The sequence below is a fragment of the Gossypium arboreum genome, chromosome 13 (assembly GCF_025698485.1).
Source record: "Gossypium arboreum isolate Shixiya-1 chromosome 13, ASM2569848v2, whole genome shotgun sequence".
Classification (NCBI taxonomy): domain Eukaryota; kingdom Viridiplantae; phylum Streptophyta; class Magnoliopsida; order Malvales; family Malvaceae; genus Gossypium; species Gossypium arboreum.
The window spans coordinates 68,899,694-68,920,902 of NC_069082.1; the positions used below are offsets into that span (position 1 = coordinate 68,899,694).

Here is a 21,209-nt window from a genome sequence, read left to right on the forward strand (position 1 = left end):
TCAAGCATTCATATTCATGGTTAAATTATGACTTGGTAATGTCAACATATCACCTATTTAAACTATCATGCTTTCATATGGCATTCCACACAAATTTCATATTTTTCTATCATCTTTACTAACCTACTTCCAAATTACACACTTGCATCACCTTTATTGTCATACATATTAATTCATATTTCATACACCAACCATACATGCCATCCATCACACTCATTAACCATAAGCAACTGTATCCACATTAAAGCTTAAGCACATTTGCATGCTTGCACTAATAATTAGGGTTACAACCCAATAATCAATATGAGCCACCTCTCATGGCCATATACAAAATAATCATAATACCTTCATGAGCCAACACATTTAGCTAATCAATATGACACATAACAAAAAGACCAAGTCCCTATACATGCCATACTTAAAATATTGAGACTAACTATACCCAAATGTCCAATTGATAGTGTGATCATGCCTCCGAAGTCCTTTGATTCCCGAGCTAGCTTAGAGGTAGTATAAGGAAATGGAAAAGAGAGGGGAGTAAGCATAAAGCTTAATAAGTTCACATGCAAATAAATAGCAATATAATCATATATATAAATACCAATGGCATAACATAGTTTACTTATGTGTTATCATAAATTCATATGCTTAACTTACACAATTTCAATCTTACCAAAAGTTCATCACATACCGAGCTCATTCATATATTTTGTACATACCTGTAGCAACTCGTAACACATTGTCACATTTTCTCATCATTGACTTACTTTTCGAATAACTTACAGGTTTACCCGTTGAACACTCGGAATGCTATCGGATACATGGAATACTTGCACATAGTGCTTCAAACGTAGCGACATGCTACCTCATATCACAATCACACATTGCTCACTTTCGAGCTAATCACGGGCCTACTCACAAGTCGACGGTCAGGCGTAACTACTCATTTGCTCACATTAGGTTGAGCAGTACCGCAACACATGTTGGGCTACCCAGCCATCAGTAGAACGTATAAGACTAGCACCCGGATTCACATAATCACATATACACATAATTTCATGAGCTCATAATCACATAGTTCCTAGTGACATGTCACATTGTATCCTAAATTATTCCTAAGGTTCAAATGGGATTTTCTCGATGTCTCATCTTTGTCGAACTTGTTCACAAAGTCGTTCTCATTGACCATTATGTCATTCATACACTCATCATAAAAATTAAACATAGAAGTTCATACATTTAATAAAGCATTAAAACATAATACAACATTGCATTATTTACACATGAACTTACCTCAGTACAAAATATGGACAATTAATTCATTTTAGTCCAAAATCTTGTTTTATCCCCAGTCTAGGTCCTGACTCCATTTTTCTTGATCTATAATAGCAAATTCAGCTCATTTAATCATCATATTATTCAAATAAGCCCAAAAACTACATTTAAGCAAAATTACAATTTTGCCCCTAAACTTTCACATATTTACAAATTAGTCTTTAGGCTCATAAAATGAAATGTGTTCATTTTCTTTGTTACCCAAGCCTAGCCAAACCTATTCCATGCTCATATTAGCTCACATTTTCCTTAATTTCACATTTTACTACTCATTTTTATACCTTTTTACAAACAAGTCCTTTCCATGCATTTCTATCAAAAATCACTTAGTAAAAGATGTTAAACACACATCAAAATTTCATATTCTTTCATTAAACATCAAGATACAAACATGTCACACATGGGTCAAATTTTATACATGAACCCTAGCTCAAAATATGGCTAGAAATGGATAGATCATGCTTCAAGGACTTCAAAAATACAAAGAACATAAAAAACGGGGCTAGGGAGCACTTACAATCAAGGTTGAAAAGTTGAAAACCCTAGCTGTGGTGGCCCTTGAAATTTCGGCACAAGCAAGAAGAAGATGGACAAACTTTGCTTTCTTTTTCCCCTTTTATTCTTTTATTTACCAAAAGATAAAAATACTCTTTAAGCCTTTCTTTCAAATTTTATCCATGCATGCCCATTTTTGTCCATAAAGATAGAAATTGGGAAAATTGCTATTTAAGAGCCTCTAATTAATAATCCAAAGCTATTTCATACTAAAAGCTTCTAGAAACACATACTTTGCAACTTATTCAATTTAGTCCCTAAAGTCAAATTGGACACTTTACTCATAAATTTTTTTCATGAAATTTTCACACAAGCATGAAATCATATCATAGACCTCGTAAGAATCATAAAATAATGATTTTTACTTCAGATTCGTGGTCTCAAAACCATTATTTTGACTAGACCCTAATTCGGGATGTTACACCATGACACCGATATTTAAGTTCCATAAAGCAACACTGTAACGATGATTAATAGGCTCTATTGGGTGACATCGTAATGGCGGTAAAGTCCTTCATAGAAACACTTGAAAGAGGTATAAGGTGTAAACCATAGCTCAGTTATGACAACCAATGGAGTCCGCTGGGATAGTAAACACAAGGTATGTTGTGTAAGATCATGGCTTGGCTATGGTGACATAAACAGTTTGTCAGGACAATAAACACAGGGTATGTTGTCTAAGACCATAGCTCGACTATAACAACATAGAGAGTCTGTCAGGACAGTAAACATAGGGTATGATGTGTAAGACCATAGCTTGGCTATGGAAACATAGAGAGTCCATCAAGACAGAAAACATGTGTATGTTCTGTAAGACTATAACTCGTCTATGGTAGCACAATGAATTCTTCGGGATAAAAAAACGAGTATGTTGTGTAAGACCAAAGCTCGACTGTGGCAGCATATAGAGTCCGTTAGGACATTAAACATGAGGTAGTTTATTGGGACAATAAAAACACGGTAGATAGCGATGATGGAAATCGCAGGAAGTCATGCAATCTAGGAAAAAGGGTTGGATGAAAAATGTAAGTATTGACCAAACGATACTGAGCCAATAGATGATTAGGGAATCCATCAAATGAGGTAAAAGAAGTAAAAAAAGAAACGATTCACCAAAGAGTATTCAAAAGAGTTGTAGGGCATATGGGTGGTAAATCAGTTAGAATCCGATATGGGAAATGATATACTAGTAATGCCTAGTGTAAAGAAAAATGAGAGAAGATGTATCCGAGGATCGCAATTAAGGATCTGCCATTAATGACCCCCAAGGGGCGCTAAATGAAACTTGGATAAGAAAGAGAGAGAAATACCCAACACAAGTATCCTAGTGACAAATATGCCTTTCAAGACTATTCCTCTTTGATGAAAATATGTCGTAAGCTTAATCGTATTAGAGTTAGTTCCATAAGGAACTATCACGTAAAAGAAATTGTAGACTCGAACGATTGTTCAGATAACAATTTGCTCGAAACTGGAGGCTCAAGCGAACCAAAACAGATAGACATAATACACATGAGAAGCAAGGTAACGCAAATAAGGTGAATTACAAAGAAGTAAATCTAGTGATATTTCAACCTAAATGAAGGTTAGAAACATATAGGATGAAATAGCATTAAGTTTGCCAGAATGGAGCAGATTTGTGTTAGCAGTCTTAGTAGGGGATTATCAATCAATACACTAGTATACTATAAGAAAAGAGAAACGATAGAATGGATGCTCGTAATGGAAGTGTATTTAGGATAATGTAATGTGTAGGAAAACAAGGATCTACAATTATGACAGAAGGTCCAAGAATCACCACAACATGGTGACCGGTCATAAGCTTGACCAAATAATGATTGCAAGCAATCTAATCGCCAAAAAGGTAATATAGAAGTTGTAATATCCTGATTTTGGGCCTAGTCGGAATGGTGGTTTCGAGACCACAAATCTGAGATAGAAATAATTATTTTATAATTATTTTGAGGTCTATGATATGATTGCATGATTGTGTAAAAATTTCATGAAGAAATTCTATGCATAAAGTGCTTAATTTGAAATTAGGGTTTAAATTGAATAAATTGCAAAACTTGTGTTCTAGAAGCATTTTGCATAAAATTGAATTAGATTATTAATTAGAGGTCCTTAAAGAGTAATTTGACCAATTTCTTAAAAAAATTTGGACAAAAATGGGCTTGGAAGGGTAAAAATTTTAAAAATAGTAAAAAGGGCATTTTGGTCATTTAGGGATAAAATGAATTAAAAGGCAAATTTTAAAACCCAAATGTGTCCATCTTCAACCCTATGGAAAAATATAGCAAGGAGAAACCATGGCTAGGGTTTTTCAAGCTTCCAAGCTCAATTAGTAAGGAAAACTAAAATTCGGGCTAAAATGGGGAAAATACCAAGTTGTGGATGAAATGGTAAAAGTAGCCATTTTCGCATACGAGGTAAGTTCATATGTACATGTTGGTAACATAGTTATTATTTTAAATGTTTTAATGTTATTTAAATGATATGATAATTATTATGAAATATTATACTTGTGATAATTGTTTGATAATATGTCAAATTATGTGATATACTTGGAAAATGTAAAATACTATTGAGTATCGGTATCGACATTCCGTAGAAGATGGTTGAGACACATGATTGGGAAAAAGGTCCCGTTGAACCTTAGGAATGGATTAGGATACAAGTGACATGTCACTGGGATATTTGGGCATCCGAACTCGTTGAGTTGAGTCCGAGTTCACTTATGGATGCAAATGTCCGAACTCGTTGAGTTGAGTCCGAGTTCGTGAGATGTAACTAGGCATCCGAACTCTTGAGTTGAGTCTGAGTTCACTTATGGATGCGAATGCCCGAGCTCGTTGAGTTGAGTCCGAGTTCGCTTATGGGCGGGTTACATGGTAGCTTGGCTACATATGTGGCACTTATGTGCAAACTTTCCATATATCCGAATTATATTCTGATGTGTTCAACGGGTAAAGTTCTATTCAAATGGGGGAATACTCGAGATGAAAAGAATGTATTGGTAAGTGTTGTGAAATGGATACTTTGAACAAGTATGTACTTAACCCTCAGGTTGAAAACTCAATATAACAATAATATAACACATCGGAATATAATTCTACTCAAATGGAGGAATACTCGAGATGAAAGGAATGTATTGGTAAGTGTTGTGAAATGGATACTTTGAACAAGTATGTACTTAACCCTCGGGTTGAAAACTCAATATAACAACAATATGGTAAGATGATAAATGAAAATATGATATGAATGTCTTGATGATGATTATGCAAATGATGTTTTATGTTTGCTTTTATGGTTATGTTACTTGCTATTTGCATGTGAACTTACTAAGCATTTATGCTTACTCCCTCCTTTTCATTCCTTATAGTTTTGACAAGCCAGCTCGAAAATCGGGAACGGTCAGAGGCTCGCTCACACTATCCGTATACTATCTTGGCATAATGGCTTGTATATTTTGAGTATGGCATGTATAGCATTATAATCATTTTTTATATATGGTCTTATGATATGGTTATTGAGTGGTATGGAAATGCTTGGTAATGATTAGCCATTTGAATGGCTAACCATAATCATATTTGGTGTTATGTATATCAAATTTCTAGCTAATCCATGGAAACCATGAATAGATAAAATTTACCATAAAATAGATTCAGACAGCAGTAGTGACGTGAATTTGAAAAATCACTAAAAATATTAGAAATGAAATTAAATGATGAATAAGTTATGTATTCGAAGCTTGATGATCCTATTTTCATATGGAAGAAACGAAACAGGTAAATGAGTTATATTTTATGAGATATTTAAGTTTTAATAGAACAGGTTCAGAACGATCTCTGAATCCCCTGTTCTGATTTTAAAAATTCACCATAAATTGTACAAAAACAATTAGGAGTTTTTCCTTACATGTATGAAATCCTTATTAAGTTTAGTTTTATTAGGAACAAACAGTATAGTCATTGAAACTCTGTACAGGGAGATATCTGATTCATAATACACAGGGGTCAGAGTAGTCGAACCCTGAAATAGGGGAAGTTTAACTAGTAAACTGTACTAATTGGCTCTACCAAAAAATTATAGAAAAAAAATTAATAGATAGATATATGAGTCTAGTTTCAGGAAAAATTTACGGATCTTAATTTCGAGTTTCAAAACTCAAGATATGAATTTTTAAGCGACTGTGACGCAGTTAGCCAGTTTGTCTGAAAATCTTAAAATGAATCGTATGAATTGTTTAATTAATGAATTAAGTTTAGTAACACCTCCAGCTCGACTCTGGCGACGGTCTCGGGTGTGAGGGCGTTACAGGCGTGTCTAAGACCGTGTGAGGCACACGGCCTGTTCACACGGGCGTGTGACCTTTTAAAAGTTGAAATTTTTTATAAGTTCTGAAACTTTCATATGTTATCGAATTGATCTTGAAAGCATGTTTTAGACTTCGTACGATCGTTTTAAGTTCACGTTGATATGAATGATCTATGTTTATTGAAATAAAAGGATATTTGATTTTTGATGGTTCTGATCTATGTTATGAGTCCAATAATGCCTCTTAACCTATTCCAGCGACGGTTATGGGTTAGGGGTGTTACAGAAGTTGTCTCGGAGTCCGCCACCTTGGGTAAAATGCGAACACCTAAGTGAAATAGGGATTTAGTGAATTAAAATTTATTATTTAAGTTAATACCTCCACAGGGAGGGGTTCAACATTTTCACATCTATATAAGTAGTATCAAGGAAACTCACTAAGTTTTGTTGAACTTACCAAAGCTTGCTTATGTTTGCAGACTCATTAGATGTGTAAGGATTTTTGGAAGGGAACCAACAAGACTGTGTTAAATCCAGGATCATCGTTGGTAAGTTGTCATGTCAATAGGAATGGGGTACCTTTAAAGGCTTTGCTTTAGGGTCGGACATATTGTAACTATACAGTTTTCCCTAGAGTCTGAAATTTCGAGTCAGCATTTTTTTAATTAAATTTTAAGCCTTTGATTGTAATGAGTATTAATTGTAACTTAAATAAACCACTATTTAAAATTATTAAGTATAAAAGTATGCAGTCAGGAAAGATCCTATTCAGTGTGACACTTTATAGCCAGAGATTCAGCGATCAGGTCGGGTGTGAATGTTACAAATCATGTCAACGTGATGAGGTGCCTTAATCAAGCCACGTTGCTGCATGGTAAGTCGTGTGGTCATGATGTGATAAATTGTCCGTTTTGTCTTATTTTTCTAACTTTGTAGTTTAGTCTTAAGTTTTAGACAGTGAAATTGGATTTTAAAATGCAATAAAATACTTTGAAAAAATTCATATATGAGATTTAAATGCCTAATTTTGTAAACGTAAAAATAATATTGTATTATGTTTATTCTAATGTTTTTTCATTCTTTCAATTTAGTCTTTAAAACTTGTTTTTAAAATTAACAGAGATTTGTAAATCGGGTTAAGTTGATTTCTTCAACAATATTACTAAAAGGTTTTTGAAGATGAAATGTATTTCAAAATTGTTAATATGCGAATGTTTCCATAAGTTGAATGTTAAATGACAATTTTTCCCTTTATTTCAATTTGAATGATTCTTGATAGTTAAAGCATGTAATTAAGTTTTGTTTGATATCCATAGTTATGTATGATTTAATTGCATGACTATGACTATTGTTATCAATCAAATAAGTAGGAAAAAATTATTTGTGCGTGTACATATTGGGATGTGTTTCGAGTCACTTTGGTGGTTAATGTGACGTTGTGGATTTGGGTCACATCGTCCCGAGGAAGTTTGGGGTGCCATAGGGGGAGTAACATTGTTATGATAATGTTAAGCAGGAGGAAGTATCTTAAACCCAAGAAGTGCCTATTGCTATAGGCACCAAATTTGCCCCCTCGAGCATGAAGAAAAGGGTAATTAATAAATTCAACTTCTCTATTGAATTCAATCATATATATTGAAACAAACTGCAAGCTAAAGCCAAAGTTTTGAGAAAGTTGATTGATAATCAAAGAGCTTTTATAGGCTGATCTACTTGCATTGCCTGGTAAAGATTAGTTTGGCATTTTGTTGATAAAAAAAGGAGAGATAAAAAGAAAGGATGCTTGATGATGAGGCTAGAAACTATTCTTGAAAGGGGGACTGCTAAAAGAGGGAGATATTTTGGGAAATTTTGTTGCAACATTGAGAAATGAAGTTTTCAATTTTTAGTTTGTTTTCTTCGATTGAGAAATGAAGTTTTCAATTTTTAGTTTGTTTGCTTCTGCTGCTGCTACTTCCTTTTTATTTTGATACTGCTGGTGAACGGATTTTGAACTCCTAGAGAACTGGTTTTGCTTATGGATTTCATTTACTTTGATGCATTAGGTCCTTACTTGGTTAGCTTATTTACTTTGATGCATTAGGTCCTTACTTGGTTAGCTTACTTAGTTATAATTATGGTTGGTTGGTTGGTTATTAATGCGAATTCAACTAAGCATTGATGATTAATTTACTTAATCATTTTCTAAGTTAAGTCTATTAAGTTAATGAGAGTATGCTAAAGGGGAGCTGAGGTTATTTAATGTTAGAGCTTCTTGCTTTGTGTATGTTTTGTTCAACAAATTGTCAATGGGGGAGATTGTTGAAAACATGAAACTGACAAATTGGTGCCAAAGGGAGTACCCACTCCCTTGCCCAACAAATTGTATGGAGATAGTTTTCATATTTTAAGGTGTTGGCAATTTATTAAATTGTTTGATTAGGCTATGCTGATTATATGCATGATATTTAGCCCATTATGGAAGATCATATAACCTAGGGAGTCATATATTGGTGATTGGATTGAATAAGATTACACTTATCTAATCCTTTGAATAAATGAAGTTGGATTGGATTGAATCTCTAAAGACTTAGCTACCAAGAATCCTTGTCTATCTTGTTCATTATTATTATATTGTATTCAGTTTATAATGTAACTGTTTTATAGAGGTTGTGATAGGTCTTGTTATGTAAGCAAGTCTCAATAAACTTTATATAATGGAGAGACTTATATAGACTTATGTATGGAGAGAGTTGAGCACTTAATCTATTCAAAGTGAGGAACCTTATTGAATGAGTACATATTGATAGTAAAACCTTTGTGTTGTGGTTTTACTTGCTAAATTCACAATTGGTGAATTTAGTGATGAACGTATCTAATCTTCAAGGTACAATTGTGAGGAAACTTGTCATAGGGTGTGTGGTAGTTTAGGATAATTTATTTTAAGTATTGAAGACAATAAATGTTTCTCATAAGCTAAGCTCTGCATATGTAAAGAAACTAAAATACATAAACAATATTTTTTTGTGTTTTATTTATTTGTTGTTTGGTGCTTAAAGGAATACCACTACCTTATGCACCAATTTAATTGTGAAGTTTCTATTTTTAGCAATGCCTTTTTTAGCTAACAGTATATATGATTTTAAAAATAAGTTGACTTGTCATGTGTTGGTTGCTTGTAAATTAATACGTGATAATTCAACATTCAACCTAAATTTTTAAAAAAAAATTAAAGTGTGACACGTTTCACATGTGCAAATAACTAATCATCTCACATGATAAGTTTACTATTTGAGAGAAAATTTATTTTACTTTCTTTTAAATTATAATTAATATTAGAATAATAATATTTTTTCATATTTTTATATGACCTTTAAATAATACAATTAAAAATAAAAAATTTAAGAATTCAACACGTTTAATAATATTAAAATACAATTTTATTATTACTCTAATTATTTTTTAGTTAAATAAATTTCAAAAGATAAAATCTAGTTGACATTATTTTCTAACTAATTCTTTAATTTACTACTATTTTTTATAATAAAACCCCAATCCCGAAAAAGAAGGAAATAAAATCAATAATTACTTATTTATAAGAGTTTTTCAAACTAATATTCTTAATTCTTTAAAAAATTAATTTATAGAATAGTAACAAATAGTAATAATTTTAAAATTACTTTTAGAAATTCGAGAACAAAGTTCTAATTATTATAATAATAAAAGAAAATGACTTTTAAATAAAATTGAAAAAAGAATATTCCGAAAGAGGAAATAAATAAATAAAGCAAAGCAAAGCAGTGATGTGGAAAATTACAGGTGAAGAGCCAGGTACGTGTCAAAATAATGGGTGAATAGGAATCGTATCACCGTAAGTGCCATCATTCATACAAATCTCTTCCTCACTTCAAACTTCCTTAATTCACTCAATTGACCATTTTGGTCATCTTCCAATTAACCAGATCTCTACTCTTTTTTAGATTTTAATTTAATCCCTTTATTTTTAAATTTAATAATTTATTTTTAATTGGTCAACTAACCAATTTAAAAATGCATGGGGCTTTTTCTGAAACAACAGGGAATGATATTAAAACCCCATAGTCGGTATGGAAAATAATACATTTCTACCGGTTTTTATTTTTTTATTTTTCACACATAATATTAATCACGTAAATTTTTAATTTTAAAATATGAACTAATTTTTTTATTTAAATCATAATATAAATTTAATAAAAATTTAAAATTAGTTGCGAAATTCACGCCTCATACGCAGTCAGTTTTCAGCTAATAATGGATTCATAAAATAATAAACCAAAATAAGAGTTAAAAAAAAAAAACTGAAACGTCCCTGTAAAACGGAGGGTCAAGACCGTAATTTTGTCGTGAAGTCACGAGGAAAAGCCCTACCTTCCTGCCCTATATAAATTGGACCCTTCCACCACAGAACCATATTCTCATTATTTGCGTGAACTGCGAGAAGTGAGAAACTATTGTAAACCTCTCATAATATTCTGAGCTTTTTTTTTTCTTTTTGTTTCGTATAATTTTGTAAGTATTTCTTTTCTTTTTCGCAATTTTTGTAATTATATTTTTTTCTTTTTGCTTTGTTCGTAATGTTCTTTAAATAAAAGAAAATCATCGATTCTTTTTCTTGTATCTTCATATGCGATGAGTTTTCTTTTCGTTTTTTGAAGGATCTGAGCCAAGGTTGATAATCGAGTTTTTATAAGAGGTTGATCCTGGCATTCCAAAATTTGAATTGTGAGTATTTCTTCTTCCGATCTTTTATTTGTTTATCGTATTGATGATATCTTTATGATGCAATCTTGGAGGCGATAAAATACTACTAATTTATAATAATATTATTTATAGATATGTAATTTTGCACGAAAAGAGTACAGTTTAAATTTAAGATGTTATTTATTTATTTGAATAAGATTGTTATATTTGTCTTCATGTTTCTTGTACCTTCTATAAATTTGTTTTACTTTATATTTTCTTAAAAATTACAGTATTTTGAATGCTAGCTTTTGTTGCCTCTATAGTTTTAATTTTCTTGCTTCTTGCCAAAGTCATTATTTTTTTTCTTTCTTTTCTTTTGTGTTTTTTTTTAAATAAATTACGATGATGTTCGAGTTTTGAACTTAAACATGCTGTGATTTTTTTGATACTTCAATGCATATTTTGTTTGAATTTCTAAATACTTTCAACATATATCCTGTTTCATGGTTTTCTGGATACTTGAATCTATATGCGGTTTCATGATTTCCGTATACTTAAAAGAATATGATGTTTCATGATTAGAATTGTTTTTTTCCAGAGCTCAAGGTATTGATTTATCAATTCCGTTCTTGATACGTGCATGTTTCATCTGACCTGTTTGTTCTGTTTTCTAATTGTAATTTAGGTGTGGCTGAATGATCTATGGAGACTAAGGGAGGGAAAAAGAAGTCTAGTAGTAGTAAGTCATTATTCTACGAAGCTCCTCTCGGTTACAGCATTGAAGACGTTCGACCAAACGGTGGAATCAAGAAGTTCAGATCTGCTGCTTACTCCAACGTAAGTGGTTGGCATATATTTGAGTTTTGTAGATCATGAACAACGCAATTGTACTTGCATAAATCATTTGATGCTGACAAATCTTGTTCCTTATTTTGCAGTGCGCTCGCAAACCATCCTGATATTCGTAACGCAAGTGCGCCCTTCTGACCACTGTTAAAGTGGTCAATTTATTTTTATTTGCTTTATTACTTAGTATTAGTATCTATCTTCGGCCGGCTTCCTCCCCCGCTCTCCTTGCAACTGTTTTCTTTTTATCTACGATCTCCTCACTTGGCGCCTGTCTACTTTCTTTGTTTCTAAGAAACCCTGTTCTGGTATTTCCTTGGGCGACTTCACAATGGCGGTATCTGTAATTGGATTTGAGGGTTATGAAAAGAGGCTCGAGATTTCATTTTTTGAGCCTGGTGCCTTGGTTGACCCTGAAGGAAAGGGTCTCAGATCATTGTCGAGAGCCCAGCTGGATGAGATTCTAGGACCAGCTGAGTGCACTATAGTTTCTTCACTATCAAACTATCATTTGGACTCCTATGTCCTTTCTGAGTCTAGCCTCTTTGTATATCCATACAAGATCATCATCAAAACCTGCGGGACAACAAAGCTACTTCTTTCGATCCCACCCATCCTGAAGTTGGCGGGTAGCCTTTCTCTTACAGTAAAATCTGTTCGGTACACTCGTGGGAGTTTTATCTTCCCTGCTGCTCAGCCATATCCTCATCGTTACTTCACTGAAGAAGTTGTTATTCTTGATAGCTATTTTGGCAAGCTTGGCGCTGGTAGCAAAGCTTATGAAATGGGTGGGCTGGATAAAGAGAAATGGCATGTTTACTCTGCTTCTGCTGAATCTGTTAACACCAAAGCCCCTACTTACACTTTAGAGATGTGCATGACTGGTTTGGACACTGAAAAGGCTACGGTTTTTTACAAAGACGAATCGACCTCGGCAGCTTCGATGACCATGAAGTCTGGCATAAGGAACATACTTCCAAACTCTGAGATATGCGATTTTGAGTTCGAACCTTGTGGTTATTCTATGAATTCAATCGAAACCGATGCTATTTCGACCATTCATGTTACACCCGAAGACGGTTTTAGTTATGCAAGCTTCGAAGCTGTGGGCTATGATCTGAAAGAGTTGAATCTGGAGCAGTTGGTGCAAAGGGTTTTAGTTTGCTTCAAACCAAGTAATTTCTCTGTTGCCGTGCATGTGGATGTTGATTGTCACTCATTTGAACAGACCTGTCTGCTGGATGTTAAAGGATACCATTGCCGGGAGAGTAGCATCGAAGAGCTTGGTTCAGGCGGTTCCATCATTTACCAGAGCTTCAACGGCATTGGGGGATGTGGATCACCTAGATCAACTCTGAGTTGCCTCTGGGAAGAGGAGGAAGAGTATTATTATAATTAAAACGGCTTATTTTCTTATGTTATAACTATTAAATAAATTGCTACCCAGGCATTGCCTGGTGATAAAGCATGGTGTGTGTTTCTATTCTAGTACTTTTTTGTCTTTTATCAAGTCAATCGCTATGCCAGCAAACCTGGACTTGATACTGCCATTTGTACGGCAGAATGTGGAGCTTCTCCATTATTTTTATTATTATATTACATGAAACAATTTGTGGCCTCTATTATACCTATAAATTGTTGGTTCTTTTAACTGTCAGGAATTGTTGATGTGTTACAATATTTGCTATGTTACTTAATGGCTGAGAAAGATTGAAGCGGTGTTGACGTCGAGAAGGCAATCCTTTTTCATGCAAGTGTAGATGTGTTGGTAGAGACGTGTTTCTTTTATCCAAAGGGACAAGCTGTCCCAGTTTTGACGGATTACAAAGGACATGTAGAAATGAAGCAATAAATTATTGGACCCATAAAGCATATCCGTTGGATTTGATATGTCGGCCACCCCTAATATTAAAGTTGTTCCCAAGCTTGAATTAACAACTGTGAGAATATGATACACTAATTTTCGATTCATCAATTTCTAAAAAAGGTTAATTAATTTATCCAAGTTCATATAAATTATTTACATATTGATAATTTATTTACATACTCATCAATTTTTCACACTGTCATTTTTCTATTATGTTTTATTATTTCCATGTTTTAATTTTTTATATTCTCTGGGTTATCCTTCATATGTTTAATTATTTTTCATATTTTATAAAATTGTTTAGTTTCATATTTTATAAAATTGTTTAGTTAAAAGAAGATAAAGTAAAGGAAAAGAAGAGAAAGTAAAGGAAAAGAGAAGTGCAAGAGAGGAAAGTTAAGTGATTTTAACTGTTTCATTTTGAATTGATAGGGGAAAACGAAAGAAATATAATAAATTTGTTTCCTTTTCTTTACCTCCCTCCCCTTGAATTGGAATGAAAAAAAAAATTAACATTTAAAGGAAGGGTTAAGTAAATATGTCGATTTTAAAATGTATATAGAGTTTTAGATCGTTTTTCTCAAAATTAGGGAAATTGATCGCTTTTAGAAAGAGATTACGGAAACGCACGAGCGTTTTCATCCAACGATAAGCCAACAGTATTTCTCTAATGGTAGAAGTTTCAACAAACAACTAATTCAAATGACTATTATTTTTTTTTCTAACAACTAATTTATTTGCAACCCAACGCATTCTCTCTTTTTCATTCAAATCATATTCTCTCAATCCTATTCATCTGTTCTCTCAACTATTTTATTCTCAATTTTTTCATTCATTTTCTCTCAAATTCTTCTTGTCTCAATATTTTATTTTATTTTATTTTCATATATTTGAAATATCGATTACTACTAATTTGTTTGGATCACAAACGCATTTCCGACGTTCAATTACAAATAATAATAAAAATATTATTACATTTTTTATTTTAATTATTATAATTATTAATTTTTTAATATTATTAAATTTTTTATGTTTATATGGTCAAATTGAAGATCGGATTATTAAGATGTATATGCACAATTTAAATACAACGACATTGCATGTCATTGAACAACACTTGCAAGAGATGAGATTCTTGCACGTATCTCGTATGCTTAGAGGACTAAACTGGAGCCCACACTTATTAGGGCTTTGCTGGAAAGATGGAGACTTGAGGCGTACACATTCTATCTTCCATGTGGTGAGTGTACAATTACACTCGACGATGTAGCATTACAACTCAATTTACCGCCAGTTGTTACAAGGGTAGTGCATGTTGGAGATTGGAGTGCAATTCGTTACCAACTATTACGCAAAGGCTGAACAAGTTAGTAGTAATCGGATAGAAATGAAATGGTCAAAAGACAATTTCTCATATCTTGACAACTCTAATGCGATTGAAAGACAACAATTCGCGCGAGCATTCATATTGAGGTTAATCGGGGGTCTTTAAATCTCGAAATCTGGTACATTTAAGGTGGCTCCAACAACTACTCGACTTAAAAGAAGCCAGATGACTCAGTTGGGGATCAACTGTATTGGCGACATTGTATTGAGAGATGTGCCAGGCAATGGAAGCACAAAAAGTTAAAATCGGTGGTTGCATACTCCTTTTTCAGTCATGGGCATTGTATTGCCTACTTGTAACACCCCTAACCTGTCTCCGATGCCAGATTAGGATTACAGAGCATTACAGTGCAAAACAAAACCTTAAACATCGCAACATGGACCAACATGCAATTCACATATTATATTTGATAACATAATTTAAACATGATATAAATACTTTTATAGGCCTTAAATTGGACTTAAGTGGCCCTATAAATAGTTTGGGAATAATCAGAGACTTATTCAAATCAAAACGGAAACTTTAGGCCAAACTTGAAAATCTACAAAATAGGGGTCACACAGCCGTGCGGGCATTCGAACTATGGGACATACGACCATGTCCCAGCCCGTGTGTTAAATCGTGTAAGTCACTAATTTAGGTCACACGACCGTGTCGCAGGTCGTGTGTCAGACTATGTGAAACCTACACCTAAATTAATATGACACACGATTGCGCAAGGTGATCGAGTGTGGCTATAACACCCCTTACCCGTACCCGAGGCCGGGATAGGATACGAGGCATTTCTGAACACATACACAGTCATTCATACAAAAACCGGGCTATAAAATTTTTCTTTAAAACAACTTCATTCATACATACACAATTTGTCCTTGATATGGGCCTACGAGGCCCAAAACAACCATCAGAAGGGATCCTGACTAAATCGAAGACTTTAAAAAAGTTTGGGAAATTTTCCCTAATACAGAGCCACACGAGCGTGTCCAGAGCCACACGTCCGTGTAAGACAGGGGACACACTCGTGTGCTCTAGACACGCTTGTGTTCTCCAGAAGTGTATGTAACACCCCGTACCCGAGTCCGTTACCGGAGTCGAACACAAGGTGCACACAGACTTAACTTAATTGTTTTCACAGTCCATAAAAAAAAAATTTTCCAGACAAGCTGGTTACTGCGTCACTATCGCCTTAAAAATCATATCTTGAGTTTCAAAACTCGAAAATCAGTTTCGTAATTTTTCCCTGAAACTAGACTCATATGTCCATCTACAGATTTTTTTCTAGAATTTTTGGTCAAGCCAATTATTACAGTTTATTAGTTAAAGTCTCCCCTATTCCAGGGTTCGACTACACTGACCTTTATGCATTACAAATTGGATATCTTCCTGTACAGGTCTTCAATACTGATGTAGTTTGTTTATTTAGAAACTATACTCAAAGAGGAATCTATACATATATGGCATGACTCCTAATTATCTCTGGTTAATTTATAATGAATTTCCAAAGTTGGAACAGGGGATCCAGAAACTGTTCTGGCCCTGTTTCACGAGAACTTTAATATCTCTTAACATATAACTCATATGACCGTTTCGTTTCTTCCATATGAAAGTAGATTCATCAAGGTTCATTTACATAATTTATTCACTATTTAATTCCATTCCTACAAATTTTAGTGATATTTCAAATCCACACCACTGCTGCTGTCAGCATCTGTTTTCAAGGTAAATTTTACCTATTTCGTGGTTTCCATGGACCAACTAGAGTTTTGTCATACATAGGTCCACATATAATCATATTTAGCCATTCCAATGGCTGATCATTTGCCCAACACTTCCATTCAGTCCGTAGTCACATCATGAAACCATACATATATACATAAACACAAATGGTCTAATGCCATACTCCACTTTTACGAGCCATTTTCGCATGGTACGTACACATACATCACAAAAGCGTACTTGAAAAACAGCAAAGGGTAGTCCTATACATGCCATATCCAGAGTTCAACTAAAGAGTACCAAAAGGGCTTTGATAGTGTGGATGACTTCGACTTCGATGATGCCGAATCCGATAGCTAACGAGCAAAATCTATAAAACAGAGAGCCAAAGCAACGGGGTAAGCATTTTAATGCTTAGTAAGTCTCAAGTAATGAAATCAGCTTTGACTAAAGTATTACATTCACATAGCTAAATGAATCACTTTAGTAATACACATTCTCATAATCATACTTCACACTTCATCAACATATACACACACAAGGTATCAACCTATTTAAGAGCCGAAAGTTCGTTAGTCGATCGAACGAACACTATTTCAAACGAATCGACTTTTCCGATGCACATGTAAACATACCTTATCGTATGGGTTTTTCGAGCGTATTAATTGAATTTATTACAGCACCAAAACGCTCACCTTCAACCGAGCTTCTTCGAAATTTAGCCGAATATAACCACAAGCACAATTGCCTTGGTCTTAACCCGGATTTGGTAACTTGCACAAATGCCTTGGTCTTAGCCAGATATAACAACTTCGCACGAATGCCTTTGGGTCTTAGCCGGATATAATCACTAGCTTAAATGCCTTGGGACTTAGCCGGATATAATCACTAGCATAAATGCCTTGGGACTTAGCCCGGTATCATTCAAATGCTCATGTACACATATATCAATAATCACGACACATCCATATTTCATTCTCGTTACTAAGGCTCAAACACAAAACATTTATCAAACCTTTCCAATTTAGGCTCAATAGCCACACACAAAACATGATTTCAATTGACTTTATAACTTAGTCCCTACGCACATTCGGCTGTCCGCCATAATAAGACAAATCATTTCAATATAATTCAAGTAGGGTCATTACTCAAGACTTACCTCGGACGTGGTCGAACGATTTCGACGGCTATTCGACTACTTTTTCCTTCCCTTTATCGGATTTAGCTCCCTTTGCTCTTGAGCTTAATTTAACAAATAAATTGATTTAATCATTTGAGCATCGAAGAGGAATTCAAGGTACTTAGCCCACATATTTTCATTAGACATTAAAGTCACATATGTACGGAAATCATGAATCAACTCAACACATTAGTTAGTACTCTCCTTAGCGAATTTTCTAAGCCAAGAATAGGCATCAATATGCTTGCCTCTAACCGAATGCATGCACACCAATTCCCCTCATGTGGCGAATATGCATGTCCATGTTGAGGCCAATTATACATAATACCACACAAAAACAGCATACATTTTACTAACAACGCATTCCATATTGTAACTCAATACGCATCAATCATTTATTTCATAACGAAACATCATCATATGCAAATATATACCTTGAGATGGTATATATGTCATACCAATACATCATGTGCAAACATGTATATCTATATATATATATATATATGCTAGAGCCGAATCTCAAAGTTGCTTATATCCAAATATAAACATATATCCAAAGCTCAAATCTTACCTACCATGCAATATGCATAAATCATACTTATGGATATACCATGGCGAATACACCACAACACCATACCGTTTCGATTTTGGTCACGGTTGAACAAGGAACTTAATGCCTCACTCGAAAGAAAAAAATGCTAAAAGAAGATTTAAGAGTCATCAATCCACCTTCACATGCATCATTACAAAGCTTCATTTTAGCATGTAAATGACATCAACACCAAGCAAGAATGATGCATCCATGGCGAGTGTCATTTCCATCACCTAACAAGATTTAGACCATGGGCTAGGTAGAACTCAAGCTACCAACTAAAACATGCATGCATCTCATGGACAACATCAAACATACCTTAGTCTAACAAATCACCATAGCCGATTGTTTCAAGCTCCTCCCCTTTCTTTCTTTCCTCTATTCGGCCAAGGATGAACCAAAGGACACACTTGTTTCCTTTCTTCCTTAGAATTTTCAGCCAAAAGAAGTGACAATTGATGAACACATTTTTTTTCTTCTTTCCCCTCAACTCACGGCAATGGGAGAAACAATCACCCCCTCTCTTTTTTTTTCCTTTTCATTATTCAATTCCCATGCTCATTATTTTATTTTTTCTTACATCCACCATTGTCACAACATGTTTTATGACATGTTTTTGCCCATAATCCCTTGTCATGGCCGGCCACTAACTATTAGGGGGGGGAAATTTGACATGCAAGTCCTCCCTTTTGATTACATGCACTATTAGGTCCTTATAACTGAATTCACATGCAATTGACTAAATCGAAGCTTGAAATTTTCACACATTCATAAATACATATTCTAGACAATAAATATTACGTTCAAACATTTCGGTGACTCGGTTTAGCGGTCCGAAACCACTTCCGACTAGGGTCAATTTTGGTACATCACAGTGTAACTCTTTGACTATAGCGTCAACATCAATTTAGGGTCACACGGCCGTATCACATGTAGAGTGATCATGGGTGGGCGGCCGGCCCGCCCAAGGCCCGCCCTAAAAATGGGAGGGTTTGGGTAAAAATATAGGCGAAAAATGGGCTTGGGCAAAAAACGAGGCCTGTTTAAAAAGCGGGCAGACCTCAAGTAAGTTTTTTGGCCGGGCTACTAATTATATATTAATATATTTTTTATTTTATTTTTAATTATTTTAAATTTTTAATATAACTATTTTTATTATATTGTTAATTTGTGTATTGTTTTAAAAATTGTTTTAGTATTATTTTTATTTGTTTTAATATTTATTTTATGTTTTTAAATATATTTGATTTATTATATTTTTAAATTTTTTATTTAATGAAATAAGAAAAAAAAATTAATATGGGCGGGTAGGTAGAGGCTCGAGCTTAGTAATTTTATTTGGTCGGGCTTGGGCAAAATTTTAGGCCCATATTTTGGTAGGGCGGGCAGGAGCCTAGTATCTGAGCCTAAAATTTTATTTGGGCCCGGCCGAACCCACCCGGCCGGTCCATGATCACCTCTAATCACATGGCCGTGTGGCTAGATTTAATGGTCAATTAAAATTAAATGAATTTTTCATAAAAAGGTGCAGACTTCACATGGCCAGAGTACAAGCCCATGTGGGTAGGCCGTGTCCCTCACACGGCCAAGACACACGCTCGTGTCTTAGCCCGTATGTTTACTATTGAGCATACTGACTTGCAAAATTAGGGTGCAGGGGACACACGACCATTCAACACGCTCGTGAGGTTAGACACATGCTCGTGTGTCTTCCGTGTGGACCATTTAAAGGCTATTTTCCAAGTCTATTGTCACCCTCAATCATTCATACATTCAAACATATTTCATAGCATGCAACATAACATATTTAAACACTCAAATATTCAACACTATGGTACTCTCACATCTTCATAATGTCATCCTATTGCACATTCATTTTGTTACACCATTTAGAAGCATTCTACACCAATTTCATGCATTATCAAACTTGTTACCATAACTTCAAATTATGCATTCATGACTATAGTCATTTTAAACCATTAAGTCATCCCTAATCTTTTAGCATTTAATCCATACTTTATCATACATTCACCAAGCAATAAAATATAACATCACCAAGGCACTAACACATGCATGCATGGGTAATTAGATTACAACCCAATAATCAAATATAAGCCATATCACATGGCCATTACAAAATGAATCATCAACATTATAGGCTTTTACAATTTGGCCAAATAGCATGACACATATCACAAAATAACCAAGTCCCCTATACATACCATACTCAAAATAAAAATTTCACTATACCCAATAATCTTTTGATAGTGTGATCGAACACTCCGACAGCTTCTGATCCCCAAGCTAGCTTGGCGGAACTACAAAGGATGGAAATGAAAGGTGGTAAGCATTAAAGCTTAGTAAGTCCACATGTAAATAATATGCAATGGTAGTAAGCAATCAACAAGCAAGGACATAGTAACATATACATAAAAATTATTCATCACTTAAACCTTTTGACTTACTTATCATATGTACACATATGCTCTCTCTGTAACACCCCGTACCCGAGTCCGTTACCGGAGTCGAACACAAGGTGCACACATACTTAACTTAATTGTTTTCACAGTCCTAAAAAAAAAAATTTTTCCAGACTAGCTGGTTACTGCATCACTGTCGCCTTCAAAATCATATCTTGAGTTTTAAAGCTCGAAAACCAGTTTCGTAAATTTTACCTGAAACTAGACTCATAAGTCCATCAACATATTTTTTT

At 34.2% G+C, this 21,209-nt stretch overlaps 1 protein-coding gene across 1 annotated transcript; it reads left to right on the forward strand.

Annotated features, from left to right (window-relative positions):
- Window positions 1-10,604: 10,604 nt before the first annotated feature.
- On the forward strand, window positions 10,605-13,389 carry LOC108464107 (S-adenosylmethionine decarboxylase proenzyme-like). The gene is made up of 4 exons (XM_017764204.2): window positions 10,605-10,734; window positions 10,881-10,947; window positions 11,594-11,745; window positions 11,847-13,389. The coding sequence occupies exon 4, from the start codon at window positions 12,086-12,088 to the stop codon at window positions 13,151-13,153; it is 1,068 nt and encodes a 355-aa protein (XP_017619693.1). The 5' UTR covers window positions 10,605-10,734; window positions 10,881-10,947; window positions 11,594-11,745; window positions 11,847-12,085; the 3' UTR covers window positions 13,154-13,389.
- Window positions 13,390-21,209: the final 7,820 nt, after the last annotated feature.